This window comes from Ictalurus punctatus, chromosome 11, assembly GCF_001660625.3.
Source record: "Ictalurus punctatus breed USDA103 chromosome 11, Coco_2.0, whole genome shotgun sequence".
Taxonomy (NCBI): domain Eukaryota; kingdom Metazoa; phylum Chordata; class Actinopteri; order Siluriformes; family Ictaluridae; genus Ictalurus; species Ictalurus punctatus.
Genome location: NC_030426.2, coordinates 21,922,218 through 21,949,011, shown reverse-complemented (window position 1 = coordinate 21,949,011; position 26,794 = coordinate 21,922,218). Strand labels below are relative to the sequence as shown.

The 26,794-nt window shown below is 36.9% G+C and overlaps 1 protein-coding gene across 1 annotated transcript; it reads left to right on the top strand.

Moving 5' to 3' along the window:
- Positions 1 to 302: 302 nt before the first annotated feature.
- On the top strand, positions 303 to 24,232 carry rgs8 (regulator of G protein signaling 8). The gene is made up of 5 exons (XM_017479391.3): positions 303 to 535; positions 9,874 to 9,984; positions 10,102 to 10,163; positions 22,792 to 22,958; positions 23,216 to 24,232. The coding sequence occupies exons 2-5, from the start codon at positions 9,884 to 9,886 to the stop codon at positions 23,408 to 23,410; spliced, it is 525 nt and encodes a 174-aa protein (XP_017334880.1). The 5' UTR covers positions 303 to 535; positions 9,874 to 9,883; the 3' UTR covers positions 23,411 to 24,232.
- Positions 24,233 to 26,794: the final 2,562 nt, after the last annotated feature.

The following is a 26,794-nucleotide window of genomic DNA, read 5'->3' as shown; positions in this document are numbered from 1 at the left end:
TTGCTTTTTTGTGGTTTATCCCATGTCACTGTTTGACGCAGAATTATTGTGGATTACAGTGGCTATTCCATATACATGTGCCTCAGTGCAATATTATTCATCTGTACACACGTGAACACGTGTACTTTATAATCCACAGAACAAAAAGTCTGCCTCATCGACTGTGATGTGCAGAGCAGGGTGCTTTTTCATGTGCGAATTTGCATCAGGTAAATTGAACGCATCGCTCTTTTCAGTGTTGTAAACAGCCCCAGCACAGCATTGCCATTTGAATTTCTGAAGAGCCTGGCATGCTTGCTGAGCATCTCACTCTCTGTTATTTTCCCCACTCCTCTCTCATCTCTCCCTCCTCTCGCTGCTTTCACTTCCCCATGTTTTCACACTGTTGAACACGCCAAGTGCTAGCTGCTACATGTGGGCTTCAGCAGACAGCACGCCAAAGTATCAGTGCATCCACAGCTCCAGAAACCAACCAGAGTAAATCCATCTGAAATTTAAAAGACACCAAACCCTGCACAACAGCACGCGGATTAAGGTAAGGACTCCATATTCGTCACGTTGACTGGCTTGTGCAGAAGGGTGGCTGCTCTTCATTCTCTTTTTTTTTGTTTTGTTTTGTCTGCAAATGATTAAATAATAATCTGCTGTTATCTGCACTGATACCACATCATGTGTTCAGTAATTTTATAAATAAAATCTGCAATTCATTATATTTTCTTGAAATTCAAGTAATATTCAGAAATGCAATACAGTATATATAGTACATATGACCTTTTTAAGATGTTCTCTTATCTCTTTAAGATGATCCGGCATGAATTATTACTAATGTTGGTTGCATAATGTATCACCAATTAATATGTCTTGTTAATTGCAATCTTTATTTTTTTAAAGTTCTTTTTGGGTATTGAATATCAAATGCACATTTGCGTGACGAGCTCAAAGATTAGTGGGAATAGTAAATGTCAGTAAAAGGAAGTGGCAGAGATCAGGTTCGCCTTTGATGCACCCACTCATGCCACCCACAGCTTTTTTTAGCCTGGCAGGGGGGCACTTTTTATTTCCTAGTGTATACATGATAACTGCTCCACCCTTTAATAATGAGGAATGTTGTGCATGCAAACATGTTACACAATTGTTATTTTAAACGGGTTTTATTTTGAGATTTGATGTAATTTGATATGATTTACTTTGTTACTTGGTATGATTTACCATAGTTACTGTAGCTGATTCTGGATTTTAAACCTCGCAGGAGGTCGATGACTAGTTTTTGATATGTAGGGTCAGCAGAAATTGATTGAGGTTGATGATGCACACATACCTCAGATTTCTAACCAGATTTATAATTGGTGTAGAGACCAAAAAACAAAACACGATTGGTCTGTTGGCCCACTGTTTATATTTATAGTTCTTCAGAGTTTAAAATTGAACAGCAAATAAATAATTATATAAAATGGTCACAACGTTCTTGTCTACGTACATATTATCCAATTTTTCTAATGTCAATGCTGTGAATGATGTGATGCAATGAATATATTTGCACTCATTATTTTTACCCTGTAATCACATTGTACATTTATTGTTCCCCTATACAGCATGTAATGACATAAAATTAATTGTGTTGTTGTTTGTTTGTTTTTTTCTATTTCTTTTCCCATAAAGATTGAGTCTTCTGATTTATTAATTTTGTCTGATGGCTAGAACTGTTGGACTTTTGTCCTGCCACACATCTCTCCTCCTGATACATAATGCTGTCTTTCTAGAATTTCTTATCTCGATCTAATCAGTCTCTCTCTCAAAAAAAATATTATATCTGTGATTAGATACAAATAAAAGTAAGTCTGTACAGCAAATAATTCCTAATTTATTAAGAAACAAGTAAGGTGTGCTCTTTCATGGCATAGACACCATCTGCACATTGTTTTTATTTCAGTTAACACTTTTGACTTTTTTAAAAAATCTTTACTTCCCACTAAACGCCATTGCATTGCTCTATAATCATATATATCATGACTTCATAGCACCAGGCAGCTTTGTGGATCTTCGTTTATTCCTAACCGATCTACACTTTAACAGATGTGACAGTGAGAATAAAATTCCTATTACTGTTCTCTATCGGCTGCTACATGCACTTTCTATTTATTAATGCAGTTTATATTGTGACTGTTAGCTATTAGCATTCAGCTAGCTTATATTGTCAGCTTTATTATAATGCTAGCTGGTCTTTGAGAGATTATGAATAAATCTGTTGCTAGTTAGCCTTAACTAATGGGTCCCCCCCCCCATGTTCTTTGGTGAAAGGTAACTAATTTAGCAGCAGTAACTGAAATAAGTGTGTGATTTGAATAAGATATGTTTTTTTTTATTATTTATTTGTGAATGCACTGATGATTCTAAATTTGCTTTGATACTTTAAGCAAATGTAAAAGATTATATTTCTCTACTTTAACTTGAGTGAAGTATGTACTTCATCCTTTATCAGAGAATTTATCCAAATGATTACTTACACTTTAACTTGAGAACTTTGAAATTTTTATCATTGTTACCATCATTACCTTTGCTTGGCTCTAACACGAAAAGGCCTTGGAAATGATCTTTTCAATTTGAATCAAGTTGATAAAAAGGATTGGTTATGCTCTTTGGAACTTAGCAGGATGATTCTATGATTTGGTGCCATTTATCCCTTGTATCTCTTTAAAAAGAGTTAAATTTTGATTCACGTTAACCATTCGATAATGTGTTAACACATCTGAGAGAACAATTTCAAATGCTTGTATTTTGGGTGGAGGTTTTTTAAACATAGATTTAGCAAATACACAAAATGTAGGTAACTAGCATGCATGCTAAGGGCATGAGGACCTTAAAGACATTCTAATAATTTACTTGGAATCATTATTTTTATTAAGTTCTTAAGTTATTAAGAGAGAACTTCGTTTTCTTCTACCTATGATGAAGAATTTCAGATGATGCAGCTTCCTGTTGAATATTTGCCATCGAATGGATTTTTTTTTTTTTTTTTTTTACTTTAGGATAGTTTCTTCATTTCAGGGTTTTCTTTTTTCATGTGGAGAGAGCAGTATGTAGTTTTAACCACGATGGTGGGTGAATTGTGCCAAAACATATATTGATGATCCTAAAAACTTTTGGGAGAATGTTATGTGGACTGATAAGTTGAAAGTGGAACTGTTTGGAAGACAGCGGTCCTGTTACATCTGGCATAAATCAAACAATGAATTCCACAAAAAGAGCATCATACCTATGGTCAAGCATGGTGGTGTAATTGTGATGGTGTGTAGATGCTTTGCTGCTTCAGGGTCTGGGCAACTTGCAATAATTGAGGGAAACATGAATTCTGCTCTTTACCAGAAAATCCTAAATTAGAATATTCGGTCTTCAGTACATAAATTGAAACTCAGACACAACTGGATTATGCAGCAAGGCAATGATCTAAAGCATCGGAGTAAATCCACCAGAGTAAGTCCTGACTTAAACCAATTGAGATGCTGTGGCAGGACCTTACACAGGCATTTCATCCTCGAAAACCCACCAGTGTGGCAAAATAAAGCAGTTCTGCAGGGAAGACTGAGCCAAAATTCAACCACAGCAGTGTAAAAGGCTGATCTCCAGCATTTGGTTGCAGTTGTTGCTGCTATAGGTGGCACAACCAGATTTTAAGTTTATGGGGGAAATTAGTTTTTTACATGGGCGATAGTTGTTGGATCACCTTTTTGCTCCATTAAAAAAACTGCATTGTGTGTTAACTCAGCTTGCCTTTCTTTTATCTTAGATGTTGTTTCTAAAACAATTTATTTTGACATACACAAAACAGAAGAAATCAGGATCGAGGCAAATGCCTTTTTCACAGCAGTGGCCCAAGGCTCACTGATGCCTGTGGGGACCAAAGGCTAGCCCGTCTGATCTGATCCCACAAAAGAGCTACTGTAGCACCAATTGCTGAAAAATGTTAATGCTGGCTATGATAGAAAGGTGTCAGAACACAGAAAGTACTGCAGCTTGCTGTGTATATAACCGCAGACCGGTCAGAGTGTACATGCTGACTCCTGTCCACCTCCAAAAGTGCCTACAATAGGCAAGTGGCCATGGAGCAATTAAAGAAGGTGACATGGTAAATGTGCATCACTTACCTGAGCAAGAGATGGCACCAGGATGCACTATGGGGAAAAGGCAAGCTGGCGGAGGAAGTTTGATGCTCTGGGCAATGTTTTGCTGTAAAACCTTGAGTCTTTGCATTCATTTGTATGTTACTTTGAGACATACCACCTACCCAAACATTGTTGCAGACCAACTACACCCCTTCATAACAATGGTATTCCCTCATGACAGTGGCCTCTTTCAGCAACATAATGTACCCTGCTACACTGCAAAAATTGTTCAGGAATGGTTTAAGGAATATGACAAAGTATTCAAGGTGTTGACTTGGCCTCCAAATTCCCTAGATCCAAATTCCAGAGCTGATCCAGCATCTGTGCAATGTGTTAAACAAACAAGTCCTATCCATGGAGGCCCCATCTTGCAACTTATAGGACTTAAAAGATCTGCTGCTTATGTCTTGGTGTCAGATACCACAGCACACCTTCAGAGATCTTGTGCTGTCCATGCCTCGACGGGTCAGAGCTGTTTTGATGGGAGGGGGCCTACACAGTATTAGACAATATTATATGGGCCCCCCAAATGGAAGGCCCTTTTAAAGTGAGGGCTCTGATTCCCATAATGTTTATCCTGTATGAAATACCATCAACTGAAAGCTAATTATCTTTATTTCAATACAAATCCAATGTGTTGGAGTACATAGCCAAGAAAAAGGGAATTCCAGTCAAATTCTTTGCATGTATTCCAAGCGTTTAATACTGCATGCCTCTAGTAATTACCAAATACAAGCGCCTCATACAGAAGAGCATTTTCAAATAGCATGTGATTTTCATCAAGCTCAAAAACAAGCCCAATGATGTCACTGCAGCAAAGCATAGAACTCAGAGCATTGTGATTTCTAAATATAGCACAGCTGACCTTGGTTGTAACATTTCAATGAACGAAATATGATTTGATGTAGCAGTAGCTGTCATGGTGCATAGGAGGGCTTCATGAGGAAAGGGCAGTTCCAGAAATAGACAGAAGAAGCAGCATGTGAGGGCAGTGACCCAGTGGTGCACTAGTCCTGTCATGCCAGAGTGTGATACATGGTGTGAAGGCAGCCCTCGGCTCTGAAATCTGTGTCTGGATAATGGAAAAAGGTGATGTAAGAGAAGACCTGTTCCCAGTGGAGATGGTCTGTGTATATACATTTTTGGCAGGAACGTTACCTCAAAGGTGGCAATCAAACTGCTACACTAAAGACTGAGTGGACCAAACCCAGAACTTTTAGTTCAAACTGGACTGAGACTCAAATGGTCTTGGACTGGATTAAATTAACTCCACCTGACTGCTGTGTTCTCAACTAACTACATGAACCAACACAACAGGATTCAATTTCACTATATATATATATATATATATATATATATATATATATATATATATATATATATATATATATATATATATATATATATATATATAAGGATGTTGGGTATAAATGTGAATAAAAACAGAATGCAATCATTTGCAAATAGAACATAGAAAAAATAGCAAATGTTCAAACTGAGGAAAAGCGTTACTAATAAGAAACAGCTGGAGGAACATTTATTAGTTTAATTGGCAACAGGTCAATAACATTATTGAGTCTCTCAGAAGTAAAGATGGGATGGAAACTGGATGAAAGCATATGTGTGTATATTTCCTCAGTTTAAACATTTGATATGTTTTGTATGCTCTATAATGAATTTTTGAGGTGATTTTTGTGATTTATACATGCAGTTTTTAATGCTTTGTTTACCTTTTTCCATTGCTAATTTCTGAACAGTGAATTAAAAATTGACCAATAAATAAATGACATTTTCAGCCCTACACTCCTCTCAGTAAACCTTCTTTTGAGTCATCAAATTGTGTGCAGCATGAAATCCAACCAAACAGTAAATTAACCAAAACGATCATTTTCAATCTTATTTAAACGAATTTGTGTGATAATATTTGCACAGTTAAGTCTTAGGAACTTAATGTAATAGTGATGAGACATGTGTTATGCTTCATGCATTACTGTTGAGGGGAGATTTGCTGCATCGACCATTTAGTTTCACTGTAGTTCTTGAATATGTGTTAAGATGTACAACTGAATAAGTATCATGAAGTTAAAAGCTCATTATTCTTTTTACTTTTTTATTTAGGATTTCCACATCCAGCCATCCATCTATTTATCTATCTATCTATCTATCTATCTATCTATCTATCTATCTATCTATCGTGTCACTAAGACCATTTGGCTTGAGACCAGACCAATTCACACTTCCTGTGCACAGAGTCAGGATGAGGTCAGGCAGGAAATCTCAGTTGGATTAATACAACTGTGAATGGTTTTGTAATGGTACATGATGCTTCCTGCAGTCTATCCTTTCTGACACAATCACAGCCACATAAGTGAGAAATAGCATGGATGTGCTGGTAAAAATAAATAAATAAATAAATAAAAAGTGTATGCATGTTAGAACATTAAGCCACAACATGACTGAACATGCTTGAGCACTATAAGTGGAGGGATGGACTGATGGATGGATGGATGGATTTTTATTTAAGTTATTCACCTATTCATGACACTTTTTTGTCATTGTCATTGCACAGCATGTTTATAACACTCTTATTAAGCACTATGTGTATCTTCTACAACTTTCTAAAAGTGTCATGGATGTGCTTTAGTAAAAACACGCTCTATAAATAACTTGTAAGATTTTGCTTATAAAAAATATAGTAACACATTGTTTCAGTCAACTCGTAATTATAATTGATAGCTGTTGTTCTATCTGCCAAGTAAAGACAAAATTACATAGAATTTCCAATGTCATCTTGCATTTGGACATAAGCCTTTTATATATTACAGTTACACGGGTGTTACAGTTATAAGTATGGATGGCAGGCTTTGTTTTTGTTTTTGTTTTTTAGAAAGCTATCCAGAAAGGTTCAAAGGACATCTTCTTGAAACTAGAAGTGTACATCAGGACAGGAATCCCACAGACTATAAAAGACAAAAATGTGACATAAGAGGTTGGTTTTTGCATACATGTGGGTGCAAGTGAGCTGTCACATAAGAGGCTCAAATAAAGAGCACATTTAAGAAAGAAAACAAACATTCCAGTACGCATCTCTAGTTAAGACAAATTATGAACTTGAGTAATGAGGTGAGAAAAACTGTGGGAGGAGAATTTATGGACCGTGTTGACACTGCTGGCACATTTACAGTACCTCTGGGGTTTTGCCAGTGTTTTGGAGGGCATGGTGATGGGTGTGATGTTTAATTAAAAAAAAAAAAAAAACATCCAGTTTAGGAATCTGATAGATGTGCAATATGAGTAATGTAGAGTGGGGTCCAAAAGTTTGAGAGCACTAGTAAAAATGCTTCTGTTTGGCATTCTTTCAATTTTACATAAAGGTTTTCATTACAAATAATATTATCAGCAACAACTTGTGAAAAGTATCATCTCAGAAATATTTACATGAATTTCAGAATATTTTAGTATTCGTTATGTCCCCTTTTTGCTTGAACGACAGTGTGCACTTGAGCTGGCACAGACACCACAAGTTTGTGTAAAACCTGATGATCCATTTTAGATCAAATCCATCAGCATGTCGTCTGAGCATGCACTTCAATAGAAGGGATAAGACTCCTAATATGGACAATATCACAAATTGGCTTAAATTCAAATACTGACCTGGAAAAAAAAAAGGAATTGTGCAACATCTTGACTATTCAACATTCAAGATGATGCACATTTCCTTTTTTTATTATTGTTTTATTGTAAAATTCTAAAACGTGCTGTTTATTTCCAGATGGAAATAAAACATAATAAGATCTTCAATGTGCTTTCAGACCCTTGACCCCCAGGCACATACGTGATTGATAAATATGCATTATCTGAAAATGTACATATTCTAATATGTAAATTGTATATGCAATATGAGCATTTAACTGTATAGTTGCCTGCTAGAGCATGACACTCTGATGCATGATTAATTTCCAAAATCTTAACTAGGATTAATCGGTCGTCATCTGACTCTCTTGTTGTCCAGAGTAAATAAACTCTCAGCCTTGAGTTTCCCCTCAGCAAAGCAGGCAGCCTTGAATGCAAAAAATAGCCCGAGTGAAGGAAGGAGATCAGATGGCAAGGCATATTAACTGTAGGCAGTAGAAGCACAGCAGGAAGCAATCTCACAAGAAAAGCTGTCAAAGAGCCGTACAGCAGCAGGCCATTCACACCCAGCATTCACTGAAAAATGTGCTGTACTTCTGAGAGGATGAGTTAACTGTGAAGGATCCCTTCAATGAGTGTGCAATTCATGCATCAAGTATCCTTTGTCACCTTCTCTGGGCTATAAAAAAATCTAGCCCTGGACAAGTCTATCATTTAAATTTTTTTGTGTGTGTTTTTATTTCTGTGGACTCTATGGAGCTACCAGCTATTATAATTACAGGCTATTTTTAATTTACCTGCACACTGTGCTTTAGTGCCTGTCCTCGAGGATTTTTAGAGATAGAGATTTGAGATTAATATATAAAATAGATGGAGCTGCTGTCTGAACACACATAAAGAAAAGCATTGATGTAAAATGGAAATCTAGGACAGAGCCCACAGGCAATTTGCATGTTACAAAACCAAAGCTTTAGCGTTGCCATCCAGCTAATGCGCCAAACTGCAATGCACACATCAAAGAGAATTTTAGACTATTTAGTTGCTGGCAAGCAGGATTGCTCTGAAAATGAAGCAGAGGAAATCTTAAGAGGAATTACATTTTTCATGAGAATATTATAAGTATAAAACATTAAGCTTTTTTTAGAAGCCCTACCAGGACCTATTTTTGCCGTATAGTTGCTTAATTGTACATGCACTGGCTTCCTTCTGACTAGACTGATTTGTTTGAGGATTTTATAAATAGCCCAGCACGTGTCCTGAGTATAGGGGTAAGATGCCTCCGCCTAAAATATATAGCTCACAGAGAAAAAATAAGAAGGTATTACTTGAAAGCATTCAAGATTTCAAATAATAAAGAAAATTATTCTATCACTTCTTATAGCTGTGTGTAATTTTAGACTGCCATTCTACAAACTCATTTAAATTCAGTCTATATCATGGTTAATTAAAATATAATCGCAAGAATGTTACATATTATGTAACAAAACAAAAATATAAATAAGTATGAATTATATCTACCTTAAAAGTATATAGGTCCTGTTTGTTTGTGTGTGTGTGTGTGTGTGTGTGTGTGTGTGTGTGTGTGTGTGTGTGTGTGTGTGTGTGTGTGTGTGCATATTTTTACATATTGGTTAGGACCAAATATCTGGGTTTTGATCTCCAGGTGGTTCCTATGAGGGGAAAAATAATAATAAAACAGCCTAAAGCTTGCCTTTTTGGTTACTGAGATTAAGGTCACTGTTAGATTTAGGTGTAGCTTAGAATTAATGAGGTACATTAACAATTATGGCAATGGGAATTTGTTACAAAGATAGTACGACATTTCCTGTTTCCCTGGGGTATAAATTTGTGGTTGTATGAACTCAGTGCTGTGAAGAATTGTAACTAATGACCGCAAAGTAAATAATATGATTGAATGATATTGTCAGTAATGTATTACTTACTCTGTCCCTTCCCACAAGTGTACAAGTTAAAGGTCAGAGATGAGATCTTTTCATTTTCCCAATGATTTGATCCTCTGTGTCCTCTAGTGTGTTTCTCTCTTCTCCTATACCCTAACAATATTTCCTTTTTGTTTCAGACATACAACCATGAAAACGAGACTTGGTTGCCTATCCAACAAATCTGACTCATGCAGTGACGTTTCAGAATTTTTACCATCTGGACCAGAAAGATCCATACGATACCTGAAGTAAGTGATGTCTTTCTTTAAACAAATTAAAATCAAATAAAAAATAAATAACATTTGCATTTCCATGCATTGTACCATATGTAGAATTGTACTTAAACATTTCTCTAATGTTTTCAGGTTATCCACAGATGAGGTGGCCAAATGGACAGATTCGTTTGATATTCTTCTGTCAAACAAGTGTAAGTTGAGTGAAAAAAACTGTGGGAGAATTGTGAGGTGGAAGCACCAACCATCCATTTCAATGCATTTATTTATTTGTTCACGTCCATATTAGATCATGTTTAAAATTATAAACATATGTATTAACCATAGGGGGCATGGTGGCTAAGTGGTTAACACATTTCCCTCACACCTCAAGGGTTGGAAGTTCAAATCTCACCTCCACCCACCCTGTGTGCGCAGAGTGTGCATGTTCTCCCCATGCTTTGGAGGTTTCCTCTGGGTACTCCCGTTTCCTCTCCCAGTCCAAAGATATGAGTTGTAGGCTTACTGGTATTTCTCAATTGTCCATAGAGTGCAATTCTGTCTTGCAATGGGCAAGTCCCCTGGTATAGGCCCTAGGCAATATGGAAAATGGATGGATGTATTCACCATTACTCTGGCATTGCTTTCTATACATATACTATTTATTGTTTTTATCATATTAAATTATATACACTCAAAAAAATGAGAGATTTCCTTTGCATAGTCTGTCTGCATCAGTGCTGCCAGCATGTCTATGCTTTGTATGCTTTCTGCACACTGCAGACATCCACAAATAGCCTGTGGCAATGTAAGCAAGAAATCAAGATGACACCAAATGACAGCTTAGAGTCTCTCAAAAACTAAACCAAGCAATGACAGTACAATTGTAAAGCAGTCCATGTTAGAAGGTATGTAATAAGCAGAGTTACATCTTTATCGAAGTGACACGTGACCCTTGATTTTGGTGGGAGAGGACGACATTACTAACAGCATAGCTTCAAACCAAATTAAGTCACTTGACTTTTCATATACACTCTTAAAAACACTGGGTTAAAAACAACTCAAATTGAGTTATTACCCAACAGCTGGGTAAATATTGGACAGAACACATTTTGGGTTAAACTAACCTATCAAGTTGGGTTGTTAATTTTAACCCAGCAAATGGGTTGTTTTTCAACCCAAAGGATGGTTTAATTTTTATAAAAATGCTGGGTTAATTTTATTTCATGAAAGAGTTATTATTTTCAGTGTTATTTTTACCCATTGAAAATGTCAAATATACCACATCATAAACAAATATGTCAACATGGTATCACCTTTATTTATACACAAGAAGGTGTTCAGAAATCTATTGCTAGAGCCGCTAACGTGGTGTTTATATATAAACTTTGAAGCAAATGACTCAAATAAGTCATATTTTTTAAGATGAAAACATCAGATTTTGATTAAAGAAGAGGTTTAAAACATCCAAAAAACTGAGTAACCAACTTACAATCCAGTGGGACAAGTAAGGCAAAGAGAACGAAGATAGCGGTGCATTTAGTGTCATGTGAACTGGACTGTTATCGCACATTTTTGCTTTTTCTAGTGTACAGTGATGGTTTGATGGATAAATATATTGATACAAATCTTCACTCAATCTTGTGTTAAATTTTAAAACACCTGTGTGTCCAGTTAAGGACAACACATTTTGTGTTGCTTTTAACACAATCAGTGTGTTAGTACATGTAACACATGCTGTATGTTAAACATTTCCACACAAATATGGTTTAAAAATACACAAATAACACAGAGATGTGTTGTTTATACTTTAATCCCTAAAAATTATCCTAAAATGCATTTTGTTTGTATGCTAAAATTCTACTAAAATGCTCAGAAAATAAACAAACAATTGCATGAAATTCAGGTGACATTTATTAAAATAATTTAAACAATTGACAGACTGTTTAAGAATTGGAGATGCCGCATCTTCTTACACATCTCCCTGCCATCTGGGAAGACATGAGTCCCACTTCCTTCCATTTGAAAACCTGTACAAAAGCAAAAAGAGTGTTGGTTAGTTGTTAGCTATAAAATATGGACAAATCACTGAGAGAATGTGTTACAGAATCCCAAATGTAATTTTGGAAATGTTACCTCGACTCTCCTAATGAATAAAATGGTGCTGTAGCCTCACCAGGAAAATCTAGCTAACTTGCGAATATTTATTTTCCTGCATTTAGCGCCTCAATTTTTTGCACAGCATAATTAAGTCAGCCAACATTACAGAGGCAGTGGAAAGCATTACAACTTACTGTAACCCCATCCTTTCTTTTTGTCACATTAACCTTGTGAAGAACTTTTGTCCTCAAAATTATTGAACTAGCTAAGTTCCGTTAGCCACTGACTGTCTGCACCTGTTAACCAGCATTATCATTCACCAAATACATGAAGAAACATAGTTCTAACCCATCCTCCTAATGGTAATTACTGCAGCTTGCCTTTCCAAAACTCTTGCTAAATGTAAATAACATTAACCCACTCGCTGTATTACATCATGGTGAACAGTTGTAATGCTGTTATTGTTAACTTTCAAAAAGGGAATCAGAACATATAACATTACTGTGAGCTGTATGCTAAAGTAATGTTATCATCTTAGGGTTAGCATCACTCATTCCTCCTGGTGACAGCATCCAGCTAGCTAATCCTAACTCAGAGCCTCAGATAAGAAGCAGACCCAGAGATTTATAAAATAACCTCAGTCCATATTTCACAGTCAACATAAACACACAACACCAGTAGGGCAACACTGATGTGGCAGTACATGATATTCACTTTTGAAGCCACCACGAAAGGTAAAGTTAATTATCACTCGCGGAGTTACTGTTTCCCAATGAATACATCTTCGAGTGCATCCTGCCTAAATATCACAAACTCGGCCAGGCATGTTCATTTGGTTTCCCCACCTCAAAAACCGCTACCTCCAACTGAGGCGAATTCAAACAGTCCGTGCTGAGTTGATTTGACCCAAGGAACTAGGCTGAGGTGTCGGGGTGGGTGAGGGGTGCATTGATTCAACTGTCAGTGAAAATGATCCAGTCACTAATCCAACGGTTGTTACACAAAACTACCCAAAAAGAAAACAACCCAATTAAATGACCCAAAAGGCTTAACCCAATGTTTGGGTAGAAAAAATGACACAGCATTATTTAGTGTGTAAGCTACTATCTGTGATAGGCAGTTAAGAGTTGAAAGCATTTAATTATGAAGCATACAGGCTAGCAGGTCATTTTGAGCAGTCATAGCTGTACCTTTGTTTGATACAACAGGTGTGATACAACAGGTTTGATACAACAGGTGTGTTTCCTGTCACCAGCGAGGTGCAAACAGGGTTACAGCAAAATTTCCAGCCCCGTATACATCTCAAAAACCACACAAAAGAATCTGAAACTAGTAGGGAAACAGTTTTTTCTTTTGAAAAACTTTTTCTCTACCTTTGGTGGGAAACAGTGTCACCATGGTACACATGTATTTCTGATATATGTACATTATGCAGCCCATAATCCCCTTTTCCCTCGCCCAAATTTTGCAATAAATTTTACAATAGAAACTATTCTGTTCATCAAAGATAAACTGTCTGCACTTATGTGTGTGGTATTTTTTTTTTATTTCATATTGTTTGCTATAAAATAAGATCATGACAACCATGGAGTATTTTAATTTATTTGCAAGACCCATATCACCCTGCAGTTCTTGCCTGGTTCCCGACAGATACTAAGCAGGGTTGAGTCTGGCCAGTACCTGGATGGGAGAGCCATCCATCCATCCATCCATCCATCCATCCATCCATCTTCTACCGCTTACTCCTTTTCAGGGTCACGGGGAACCTGGAGCCTATCCCAGGGAGCATCAGGCACAAGGCGGGGTACACCCTGGACAGGGTGCCAATCCAGATGGATGGATGGGAGAGCTTCTGGGGAAAAACTAGTTTGCTGCTGGAAGTGGTCTTAGGGAGGCCAGCAGGGGACACTCACCCTGTGGTCTGTGTGGGCACTCACCCTGTGGTCTGTCCTAATGCCCCCGTATAGTGACGGGGACACTATACTGTAAAAACAGCACTGTCTTTTGGATAGGATGTTAAAATGAGGTCGTGACTCTCTTTGGTCATTAAAAATTCATTGCTGTCATTAGCCCTTATCTATCATGACCCCTAATAATCTCCATCGCTGAATTTGCTACATCACTCTCCTCTCTTCCAATAGCTGGTGTGTGGTGGGTATTCTGGTACATTCTGGTACATATTCTGCCGATGCATCATCCAGGTGGATGCTACTCACTGGTGGTGGTTGAGGAGATTTCCCTCCATTCAATGTACAGCGTTTTGAGTACCTGGAAAAGCACTATTTAAATCAAAGGAGTTATTATTATTATTAAACTGACATGAGCATAGGAAAGCGTATTTCCTGCCCCACTGGCCTCTATGTTGTAGTTCCTAATTTTGACCACTAGGTGCAATAATAAATGGGAACAGTAAGCACACTGCCACAAGATTGAGCAATTTAGAAAGGCGAGCAAATCAATGGAACTATGCCTTGTCAAGTAGCAACAATTGTGAATGACAGTTGTGAATAAAGACCTTATAAAAGATTAACCAGATTAAAATCTGGTTGTGCCACCTTAAGTAGCAATAACTGTAACCAAACACTTCTGATAACTAGAGAACAGTCTTTTACAGCACTGTGATGGAATTTTGGCCCACGCTTCTTTGCAGAACTGCTTTATTTCAGCCACACTGGAGCGGTTTTGAGCTTGAACTTCCTGCTTAAGGTCCTGCCACAGCATCTCAGGTGGGTTCAAGTCAGAACTTTGAGTAGGTCACTCCAAAACTTTAATTTGGCTTTTTTTTAGTCATTTAGAGGTGGTCTTACTCCTATGCTTTTGATCTTTGTCTTGTTGCATAATCCAATTGCACTTGAGTTTCAACTTACGGACTGAAGACCGGACATTCTCCTGTAGGATTTTCTGGTAGAGAGCAGGATTCATGTTTCCCTCAATTATTGCAAGTTGCCTAGGCCCTGAAGCAGCAAAGCATCCCCACACCATTACACTTCCACCACCATGCTTGAACGTAGGTATGATGTTCTTTTTGTGGAATTCAGTATTTGGTTTATGCCAGATGTGACAGGACCCCTGTCTTGCAAACAGTTCCACCTTCAACCCATCAATCTACAGAACATTCTCCCAGAAGATTTGATCATGTTTGATCGTGTATTTTAGCAAAATTCAGATGAGCCTTAATGTTCTTCTGGGTTAGCATTGGTCTTCACCTCACCACTCTTCCGTGGATACCATTTGTTCCCAGTGTACTTCTGGTAGTGGAGTCATGAACCGTGACATTTCTTGATGCAAGAGAGGCCTGTAGCTCCTTTGATGTTGTCCTTGGCGCTTTTGTGACTTCCTGGAGGAGTTGTTGCTGTGCTCTTGGAGGATTTTTAGAAGGTTGGCCACTTCTGGGAAGGTTCATTACTGTCCCGAGTTTTTCCATTGCCTTTGTAAACCTTCCCAGACTGATGTTTTTCAATCACCTTCATCCTCATCATTTCTGGAATTTCTTTAAACTTTGGCATAGTGTGTTACTAGGTAAGACCTTTTAAACAACTTCATGCTATTGAAAAGTTCTATTTAGCTGTTGATTTGATTGAACAGGGTTTAAAGTAATCAGGCCTGGTCACGTCTAGTCCAGTTGAACCCCATTATGAATGCAGTTTCATAGTGTCACAATTTGGAGAGAGATGCAAGTGCAGATAAGTTTAATAAATTCCAAAACAACATCACAAAAGACACAAAGACCTTGTGGCAAAACACTATGGCAAAGACTAAACATAAACCAAAGACATAAACACAGCAACAAAGACAAACGTAAGACACGGAGTGCAGTGCAAACTGTGGCTATATACACAAGTGCTCATTAACAAGAACGTGAGTCAGGTGCAGGTGGTCATGTGACTGATGTAGTGCAGCGCAGTGAAGTGCAGTGGCTGCTGGGAACTGTAGTTCAGAGTTCCTTCTCTGATACATGACTACGGGGGCAAATACATTTTCACTCAGGACCAGTTGGTATTGGATAACCTTTTTGATTCAATAAATAACTATCGTTTAAAAACTGTATTTTGTTGCCTAATCAAGTTGCCTTTGTTTTCTTATATTTTGTTTTAATTTCTGAAACAATTTAATATGAAATATACACAAAAACAGAAGAAATCTGGATTTATTACGTAGCAAATACTTTTTCACAGTCCTGTATACCAATTTATGTGTAGTCCAGATAGGTAATATATAAATATATAATGTATTTTTTTCTGTGGAGAAGCGGGTACGGAAGACATAGGTTTTGTGAGTTGCTATTTGTTGGACATGTAAAGATGTGCCAGTCATGGTGTCTCACTGGCTACAGAAAACAGAATTATTTGTTCCTTGTATAGCCAGGGGACACAGTGCTGTTGTCCTCACCTCTTGACTGTTCTTTTATTGAATTTCCTGAACAACACTATAATTGCATTTACCAGCAGGGCCATTTGTATACAGTTTAATTCTATCTGCACTAGCTGCTTCTCACGTTCAGAGGCCCAGAGCTTGAAATCTTGAATTGACAGAAGGCATGAAACCCATGACATATACAAGAATATGTATTTGTATTTATATTTACAGTATACTGTATATCGCATGAATCACATTAGAAAATGTTCAACTTTCCAACAATCAACACACATGTTCATTGACAATTAGCTTAAAGACAGAAAAATGTCTTTTCAAAAGTGTCAATTTGTGTGCAATATACTCAATTCAATTCAGTTTTATTTGTATGGTGCTTTTAACAATGACCATTATCCCAAAGCAGCTTTACAGAAACATATAAATTCAGGATATATATTTTGTATGAATTTATCCATAATGAACAAGCCAGAGGCAACAGTGGCAAGGAGAAACTCCCTGAGACAATATGAGGAAGAAACCTTGAGAGGAACGAGACTCAAAAGGGAGCACGTCCTCATCTGGGTAACAACAGACAAACAACATTATATATAACTAAATGCCTTTGATAAACATGCTAATACTACAGCAGAGCATAGCATTTGGCAGACACTCTTATCCAGAGCAACTTACAATTATCTCATTTTTATACGACTGGGCAGTTGAGGGTTAAGAGTCTTGCTCAAGGGCCTAACAGCAGCAGTTTGGTAGTGCTGTGATTTGAACTCACAACTTTCCAATCAGAAGTCCAACATTTTAACTGCTGAGGTACCACTTCCCTTTTTGTACCGCTTTACTACATGTTTCACTGATGGAGACTTGAATGCAAATCTGTTTGTGTCAGTTGTAGTCCTAAAGCTGTCATAGCATAACTGTTCATATGAATTGAGGTCCAAAGCCATCTTTGTAGTTTTTAAGTGGTACCATCCTCAGTAATCTCAATGGTCTTTAGGCTGCACCATGTGAGGCCATCCTCAGCAGCAGCATGTGACTTCCAATTGATGCGAACTCCAACCAGAAGTAGGGCATCAAGATGGATCAGGCAAATCTGGAGAGCAGAAGGGGTCAGGATCACTGCTATCTTAGAAGTATAATGTGTAGCTCTACATAAAGAGAGAGGGAGAGAGAGGAAAAGAGAGGGAGAAATAATTAGGTATGCTTATTGCCCTGTAATGGTTAAGGACAATGTACTTTGAATGAGCTCAAGCAGGGACTCCGGCAAGTCTAGCTATGACAGCATAACTAAAAGGGAGAGCATTAGTTCTGGAATAATGTGTTTAAAGAAACATGTAGGTAAGGGATCTAGTATACAAATTAATGATTTTGATGAAGAAATAAATTTAATTAGTTCAGTCTTTCTAAGAGGAGTAAAACATTCTAATTATTGATCTGATATTGCTGTATTATTATCTACAGGGCTAGTTATACGACTGCCTGGTTTTAAATTAATAGTCTGAATTTTTGTCTAATATTTTAAATTTTGCCAATGAAAAAAATCATGGAATCATCACTGATATAATGATTGTGTGCATGTTTCTGTGGTGGTCTTATTCCTAGTTAATTTTGCTACAGTATTGAATAAGAATCTACATTATTTTTATTATTTCAATTAGGGTGGAGAGAGACTGATCTTGCAGCACAGAGATTTTCTATAGTTCAGGAGGTTCTTCTTCCATGCTGTTTGAAATACCACTAATTTGGTTTGACACTATTTATGATCTAGTTGTCGACTGGTCTGTTATAAGGTGTGTGTGATTGTTATTCCAGCGGGCTAGCTTTTTCTCTCTAAATATTTTTCTTTTCAGTGGAGTTACCTTATCTAGTGTGCAGTGGAACGTTGACTCTAAGCATTCAGTCTCATGATCAAGTTCTTTGGGATCAGATGGTGATTAAATCATAGCGGATATCTCTGGGAGGTTACTGATAAAACTCTGTGCTGTAGCTGACGTGAATGTACATTTGATGTGGTAGCATGGCAAGGTGACTATATTATGATCAATATGCAATTTAAAAGAGATGAGATAATGATCTGAGATAGCTTCAGACTGCAGAAATGTGATTATATTTTCTATATTTAATCTGTCTATTAGTATAAGGTCAAGAGTTTGACTACCATTACGAGTGGTCCTATTACATTTTGATTTACCCCTATTGAATCTAGAATAGACAAATCCTCTCTTCTCAGAGGGTCTTCAGGGTTATCAAAATGAATATTAAAGCCACCAACAATTATTGCTTTGTCTAGAGAAACAACCAGGTTCAAGATAAAATCTGCAAATTCACCAAGGGATGGCCCTGGGTGTCTATAAATAATAATTAGCCGAAACGACTCAGTAGACTTATTTTTTGTGGCTACATATGTTACACTAGTATGACGAACTTCGAAGGAGTTGAGTTTATGAATAGGTTTTTGTGTGACGCCTAGATTATCATTATAAATAAATGTGACATCTCCTCTGCCAGTTACACGGGGTTGATGTATGAAATTGTATCCACAGCTAGCTTCATTCAATCTTAAGTACTCACTTGGCTCAATCCATATTTCTGTTAAACACATGAAATTAAACTCCTGATCAGTAATGGTTTCATTTACAATAAGTGCTTTAAATGTAAGAGATGTAATATTTACCAGTCCTAGCTTCATATCAAAGGTGCTGGTTGTGCATTCAGTATGATCTAATTTTATATTAATTAGGTTACTAAAACAAACTTTCTGTGTAGTGTTTCTACATTTTTGTTTAGCTAAGCCAACAGACAAAGTGCCGATACTGTGGAACCTTGTTGACGACTCAGTCCAGCAAGCATATGCTCGGTTTAGCCTGCTTGTCTGCTCCCTGGCCTTGGATCTGGATTGTCAACAATTGTTGAGATAATGTGCTATGCTGCAAGAAATGAGAGCCACGCGACATGGATACTGTCCCAGCCTAACAGAGAAGCCTTACCCTCAAAACTACTCCAATTATCTATAAAGCCTACATTGTTATCAGAGCACCACCTGGACATCCAGTAGTTCAGCGACCATAACCTGCTGTAAGCTACATCGCCAAGCCTTATTGCTATGGGGCCAGAGCATACTACTGCATCGGTCATCGCCTTCACTAATTTACACACCTCTACAATGTTACTCTTAGTACATGAATAGCTATCTTTGAAAACCTGTGTTTATCTAAGACCATAATATTATCTGCTGTGTCTGGCACCCTGGCTCCCAGTATAAACCTAACTAAAGCTGCAGGATCCCCTAACAGCCTAGTTAATTTCACGTGTAGCTAGAGTATCCTATAACCAAAGCTCTTTCAGGTTTCTTAGTGGGTGTTTCACTGAGAAGAGCAAACCTGTTGGACATGTGAAGCGAAGAGAAATGGTGCTCCTGTGGGCGAGCCATTGCGTTAGCTATGTTGCCGAGTCATCACCCGTTTGCCCCACTGTGAGGGCTCTAATGCTGGAGTTGGGGGATTGCTATCTCCGCCTAAGGCATCCAGACTTTCCCCTACAGAAACTACACTGCTCTCATTCTCACTAACCCTCACCAGCCTCTCAGGTTTCTCTGCTTGAAATTAATATGACAAAAAAAAAACACTCCAACTTTTCATGTTCACGGTCACAGAAAAAAAAAGTGTGAAAATTCTCTGTCCTGAACACTTTCCCTTGGTGGAAGACTGCTAGAAAGTTCTGACACTGGAGACTCCTTCCATAAATGTTACATAACTGCCTCCTTACTGAAAGCTTCAACATATTAATAAATATAGATTTTTCTTTCATGATGTTTTTATGGACATTATAGAGTGTTAGTATAATGTTAGTACAGCTTATACCTTTTTTTGGCCTTTATTGTATGATTCAGAGTTGTTGCTCAATTTACAACAGTAACATGTATTACTAGATTGTGTTAAATCTTTGTCTGATTTGTGACACTGTTAGATAAGTGTTTGTCAGGTACATTCTGGGCCAAAAAAAAAAATCTATATTTGATGATTGTTGGTGTACCACTCCCCTGGATAATAAGAATTAATCAACATACCACATGCTGAGATACTGCCACTAAATAAACAACCTCCCAAGTATGGAAGCATGGAACGGAAATAACAAAACGCCAGGAATTCAAGTTGCACAACATGACCTCCTGAAATGTCACAGAGATAAATGAGAACAACAACAACAACTGTGCCCTGTGAGCATTTCTTAACTTGCAGGTCTGAAGGCAACATAATAGGAGGGCATTCAAAATAAAATGCCTTATGAAGTTTTTCATGATCTTATGAACATGAACAATTTTGAGAAAAACTTGTTGTACAAATCTTTACTAGAAGATTTGCTGAACCATGTACCATAAGAATAAATCATGTCAGATAACATTTTACATACAAGCAGTGCTGATTAGGCTAGATATAAGAGTTTCAGGACAGTAATGTTTTTATTAACATATATTATAAATAGTTATTTAACCTTATGTTACGAGGTCATATTCTCATGCTTTATGAATTGTTATGTGTATAGCAATAATTATAAATGACACATTATAACAATACCCTGTCCAGGGTGTACCCCGCCCTGTGCCCGATGTTCCCTGGGATAGGCTCCAGGTTCCCCCGTGACCCTGAAGACGGAGTAAGCGGTAGAAGATGGATGGATGGATGGATTGATGGACATTATAACAATATTTATAATGTATTACAAATACATTATCTGTACCTACATATAAGAGTTGTTACCTATATATAGTAATGTATATGTAACATATCCATATTTGGTCTAATCACACTTCCTTTGATTACATGTGTTAATGTATATATCAACTAAGTGGAGGACCAGAAGGGTGGTTTCCTTCTGGTTATAGTAAAGGGTTTCCATGTGCTCATATACTACTGATGTATCAGGGTCTTTACCTCATGAATGTGACCTCAATTGAATAGCTTTTAAAAGGCCCAGACTATGCAAAACTCATTCTTTGGCCATGTCATCAACCAAAGGTATTCAGGTGGCCTATGGTCCTCCACCTCCAGGCATAGAACCAAGGTTTATTTAAGCAACATACTGTATTATTTCCTTATGTTCAGGACTGTAATTTTCTAGACTCTCTATCACTAAAGTATACTGCTCTCTATTGATGATAATCACTCAATGTATTAATCTTGTGTTCTACTGAGGATAAGAATCAGTCAATCTATTAATCCCGTACTCTACTGAGAATAAGAATCAGTTCATTTTTTAATACTGTACTCTACTGAGTATGAGTATCACTCAAGCTATTAGTCCTGTATTCAACTGAGGATGAGAATCACTCAGTGTATTAATATGGTACTCAGCTGAAGATGAGAACTTACTCAGGGTTAGATACTGTTCCTGATTCAAATCGATCAATCTAATCCATCAAATAACATGTTGGGTGTGATGATGCAACATTTAGATATACATTTGTAGAATGTGATGAAGGTGGATGTTGAACTGCATCTCGAGTCTTCCACCAATGTCCACCAGTGGCATTCTTATAAGTGTCACCCAGGAGGTGATCATTCTGTATGTTGAATAGTATGTAATGGAAGAAGGCATCTCCTGACTGTGTTATATCTGCACAATCACTTCCTTTACTCAGTGGGCTAACTTGTCTGTAGACACCAAACTTTTTTATGGCCCTCCCCAAAACACACAAACATCTGGTTGGTGGCTCACCAGTTTGATGGTTACTTCCAAACAGTTTGTAAGAACCATCATTGGACGCAGGTCTAGTCTAGGTACAGACTCTCAGTCTCATAAAGATTGACAGGTTTAAAATGCTGCATTTCCAATACATTTCGCAGTAATGCTAGGTTCAGCCACAGTGCAACATGTTTTGAATTTTGGTCAGTGATTCACACTGACTCACTAGTGATGTATGTAGAGATTTGCCACATGCAACATTTTTATTAAACTGTATTAAATGATGGTACCTAAGGCTTTTACTGTACTTTATATCGTATAGGGCCACAGACAAAAAAGATTGTTATTAAAGCAGGAGTAATCAGACAAACATAGTGTTTTTATGTACTTCTTAGATTAACTTATTTACTCCATATATTGAATCATAGACCAATAATTTGCACCATGACAGTGATTAGGATAAAGGGTTTATCGATGAGTGAATGAATAGAGAACCAAATTGCCATTTAGAGTTAATGCAAACATTATTTGAATTAAATGTCTGCTTTATTAAGGTGACATAGTATACACTGTATATATATAATATCTACATATGTACATAGATAGAGCTGAAGGTGTCTATGGGGTCTATCTTCTGCTTTATTGTATGGTAAAAAGAGACATATTTTCTTAATGAATTCTGTGTTTGTTTCATAGATGGATTGGTGGCCTTCAGAGCATTCCTTAAAACAGAGTTCAGTGATGAGAACATCGAGTTCTGGTTAGCTTGTGAAGACTACAAAAAGATCAAATCACCTGCAAAGCTGGTGTCAAAAGCCAACAAGATCTACAAGGAATATATTGATGTTCAAGCACCAAGAGAAGTAAGTCGGGATATAGTTAACAAGAATAACCTTAACAACATCTCACATCACTCTTTAATGAGAAGACATGTTTACATTAAGCCTTCTTTGCTCATATTTACCAAGGGTGCCAATATTAGTGGAGGGCACTGTACATTCTACAAGTCTATGGAACTGTACTGGAGAGATTAACACTGTTCTTCCAAAAGATATTCTGCTGAATGGAATTTTTATACACAAATGAATAAAGCCATTGTGTCTCTTTATCTTCTTTACAGGTTAACATAGACTTCAGGACCAGGGAAGAGACCAGACAGAAACTTCTGGAACCAACATCCTCCAGTCTCAATGAGATCCAAACCAAGGTCTACAGCCTCATGGAGAAAGACTCCTATCCTAGGTTTCTTCAATCAAAAATGTATCAACAGATTGTGAACAGGACACAGATGCACTGTCAGAGGAAGTCTGTTTAAAGAGGAATCTCTATGTTGTTTTGCTTGTGTAGTTAAAACCTATAGAGATGTTAGAGCAGACCTTTACTGTTATACATATTGAGTTTGACTGAATATGCATTGTAGAACTGTGAAGCTTGTTTGCACTTGTATAGAGTATATAACATGTTACTGTGCTCCTATTTGAAGTGACCTCCTTCCCAATACTAACACAGATGAATTTATGTTTGTAAAAGCATGTGGATAAAAATTGATCACAGCTTCATTTTGGGTGTAACAATTTGAAATCAATTTACAGGTTTGTGGTTTGCTAGTTATTTACATTTATTTATTTCTTTGAGTTTATAATTAAAAAATAGTAGTGAGTTGATCAGATGTCTTACAAAAACACAAATAGAACAAAAAAAAAAAAAGAATAACAGCCCAACACATTCAAGAACAATTATTCAAGAATCAGAACATTCATCGATTAATATTCTTCCATAGTTTTGTCATGAGGTTTGACTCATTACCGAGCCTCTGATTGGTGAAAAATACAAAATGTTTCCACAGTCATTGTGATAGTTTATCTGATGAATGACATGTTACTTGTTGAAACTGTAGAATATTAAGCTTCCCAGACAGTTAAAACATTGTCCTCATTTCTGCAATCATGAAAAAATAACATGACCAGAATAAAGAGAGAATGAACTTCAGTACTCTCATAAAATCAGTTATGTATGTCACATACTAATGTGTCATTTTCACCCATGAAAAGCACTGTCTAAATATGGAACAAACAAATCGGGTTTCCTTTCAGCAGATGGCACTGAATGTAGGTCAGTTAACTGTAAACAGTTGACAGTTTTCGTACTCTCAGAACAGTTCAGACCAAATTTCTTTTTTTATTATGAAGAAAGTGTTCAAGAATATATATATATATATATATATATATATATATATATATATATATATATATATATATGAAGAGTGAAAATCAAATAATCAGAATTACTGAAGCCCAGGTGAAAGAAAGAAAATTGCATCTGAGCCCTAAGCCTTATCTTAGTCTAGACGGTTGCTACAGGATTTTAGGCTGATTATATTCTCAAATGGACTTTCCATCAACTGTTAAAAATCAGATTGCCTTCCATAAGTATTCACCCCCTTGAATTTGTTCACATTTTGTAAACCTGGAACTAAAATGAACTTCAGTGGAATTATGTGATGGAGCTACGCAAAAAAAGCCAATAATACTGGAGTAGAGAGAAGAAAATATATACATTTATATAAATATTTTTAAACAATGTGAAAGTTATGATTGCATCTCTTGTGGCTGTGAAACCCATGAAATTAGTTCTGGAACAACCTGCGACATTACAAGTCAAAAAATGAGTTGAATGGAATTGACCTGGCTGCAGTTAAAGTTATAGAACATCAAACAGTTGTTATATAAAATAAAATAGCAAACATCAACGTGAAGACTAAAGAGTTATTAAAACAAGTCCAGGACAATGTTCTAGAAAATATCAATTATGGTTTGTTTATAAAAATAAATAAATAAAAATAAATGAATAAATAAATAAATAAAAACATTTATACATTCTGTGAGGTGCTATTAAATTCATTATTTAAAATGGGGGGGGGAATACATGGCACAAACACAACTTTGCCTAGAGAGGCCTGTCCACCAAAATTCAGTGACTGGGTAAAGAGAACAGTAGTCAGAGAAACAAGCAAGAGGTGAAGGGTAATGCTTAAGGAGACTGGGAGATTGACAGCTCAGATGGGAGAACCTGTTCACAGAACAACCATAGCCCAGACCCCTACAAACCTGGGCTTTATGGAAGAATGGTCAGAGGAAAGCCATTACTTTAAAAAAAAAACAAAAAAAAACCATATGATATTCCAATTGGAGTTTACAAAAAGGCAACATGTATGGAGCCAAATTCAGGGCAATCCTCGAAGAAAACCTGCTCCAGTATGCAAGAGACAGGACAAAGGCCCTAAGCATACTGCTAAAGTTCTACTGGAGTGGTTAAAAACCAAGAACCTAAATGTTTATATATAATGGACCAGTCAAAGCCCAAACATCAATCCTAGTGAGAAACAGTCTCCATCTGATCACAGAGAGCTTGAGCAATTTTGCTTAGAAAAATGGGCAACAATGTCATTCTCCAAATGTGAAAAGCTGATATAAAGTTACACGAAAAGCCTTGCATCTGTATTTGCAGCCAGAGGTGTTTTAACCAAGTATTTAACCAGGGAGTGAATATTTATGTAATTAATAAATGTCTGTTTCTGTGACAGACAATAGTAAAAATCTACTTCAAATTCCAAGTCAAAGTGTGGAGTAGTTCAAGTGGTACATTGTATATTGTAAGTAAGTTGTTGTGTAAGTTTTGTAGTGTGCAATAGTTAGTAATGTACTTAGGTGATACTCAGGTAATACCCCATGACATAGAGAAGGAGAAAATGGATGGCAAACTTGTGAAATCATGATGCTTTTCCTAACAACATTATATCTCTTATTTCTTATCTGTACATAAATACATGTCCAGTAAGATGTAGTGTTCAGCTCCACCTTTGTTGGGTCTACATGAAAAAGGAATTGCGTTGATTCCCTCGTCATTACAAAATTCACTATGTATGATGCAGGATTTGTCACTGGATAGTTACATTTTTAGCTACCTACATTGATAGGAAATGCTTTTTCAAAGTGATTCCCCATTTTAGACATCATTGTTTCTTACCATGTATTGCTGCTTTCACAGCCACAGCTCTATTTTAAAAACTTTAGTTCATAAAATAATCTGTATGGCATTAAAGGATTAAAAAACATAAAGCTTACCCAGAATAGACTGGTCACAAAGGTTAAACAGACCATCACGTCATTGCTGAATTTCCCACAAAATGGACGACAAGAACTACATCACCCATCAGCCCTATTTTCTGTTTCATTAGTGTCACTGTTTCAATTTTGGTTTCTTTGCATTTAGTGTCAGGCATTTGTCATGTGTTGCTGCAACTCAGCTCGGATGTGCTTCTGTATATTCTACCACACTGTTCTTGCTCTCATGCTTGTTTTTTTGTTTGTGAATGATCCTTGTTTCCATATGGCTGGTTTTGTTTGTGCTTTTCATTAATAAACTTGCATCTCCCTCCGAATCCCTGACAAGAACTAGTAAGAAGCCTAGAAAAAATACAGTAAGCCTATGGTACTGTTGCTTCACAGGACTAAGCTCCCTGTTCAATCTTGAGCTCGTTATTTTATTTGTGGACTTTCAAAAGTACTCCCCTTGCCCATGTGAGTTTCCTTCAGGGTCACCAGTTTCTTTCCAAGTAAAAAAAACAACAACAACATCAAAAAAAAAAAAAAAAAAAAAACAGGTGGCTTAACTACACTAAATTCTCCTTAAGTAAGAA

Bases quoted from the DNA above. Each gene is read 5' to 3' on its own strand.
- rgs8 (XM_017479391.3), top strand. From the start codon at position 9,884: ATGAAAACGAGACTTGGTTGCCTATCCAACAAATCTGACTCATGCAGT. The intron at 9,985-10,101 runs GTAAGTGATGTC...TAATGTTTTCAG, and splicing joins AGATCCATACGATACCTGAA to GTTATCCACAGATGAGGTGG. The intron at 22,959-23,215 runs GTAAGTCGGGAT...TCTTCTTTACAG, and splicing joins ATGTTCAAGCACCAAGAGAA to GTTAACATAGACTTCAGGAC.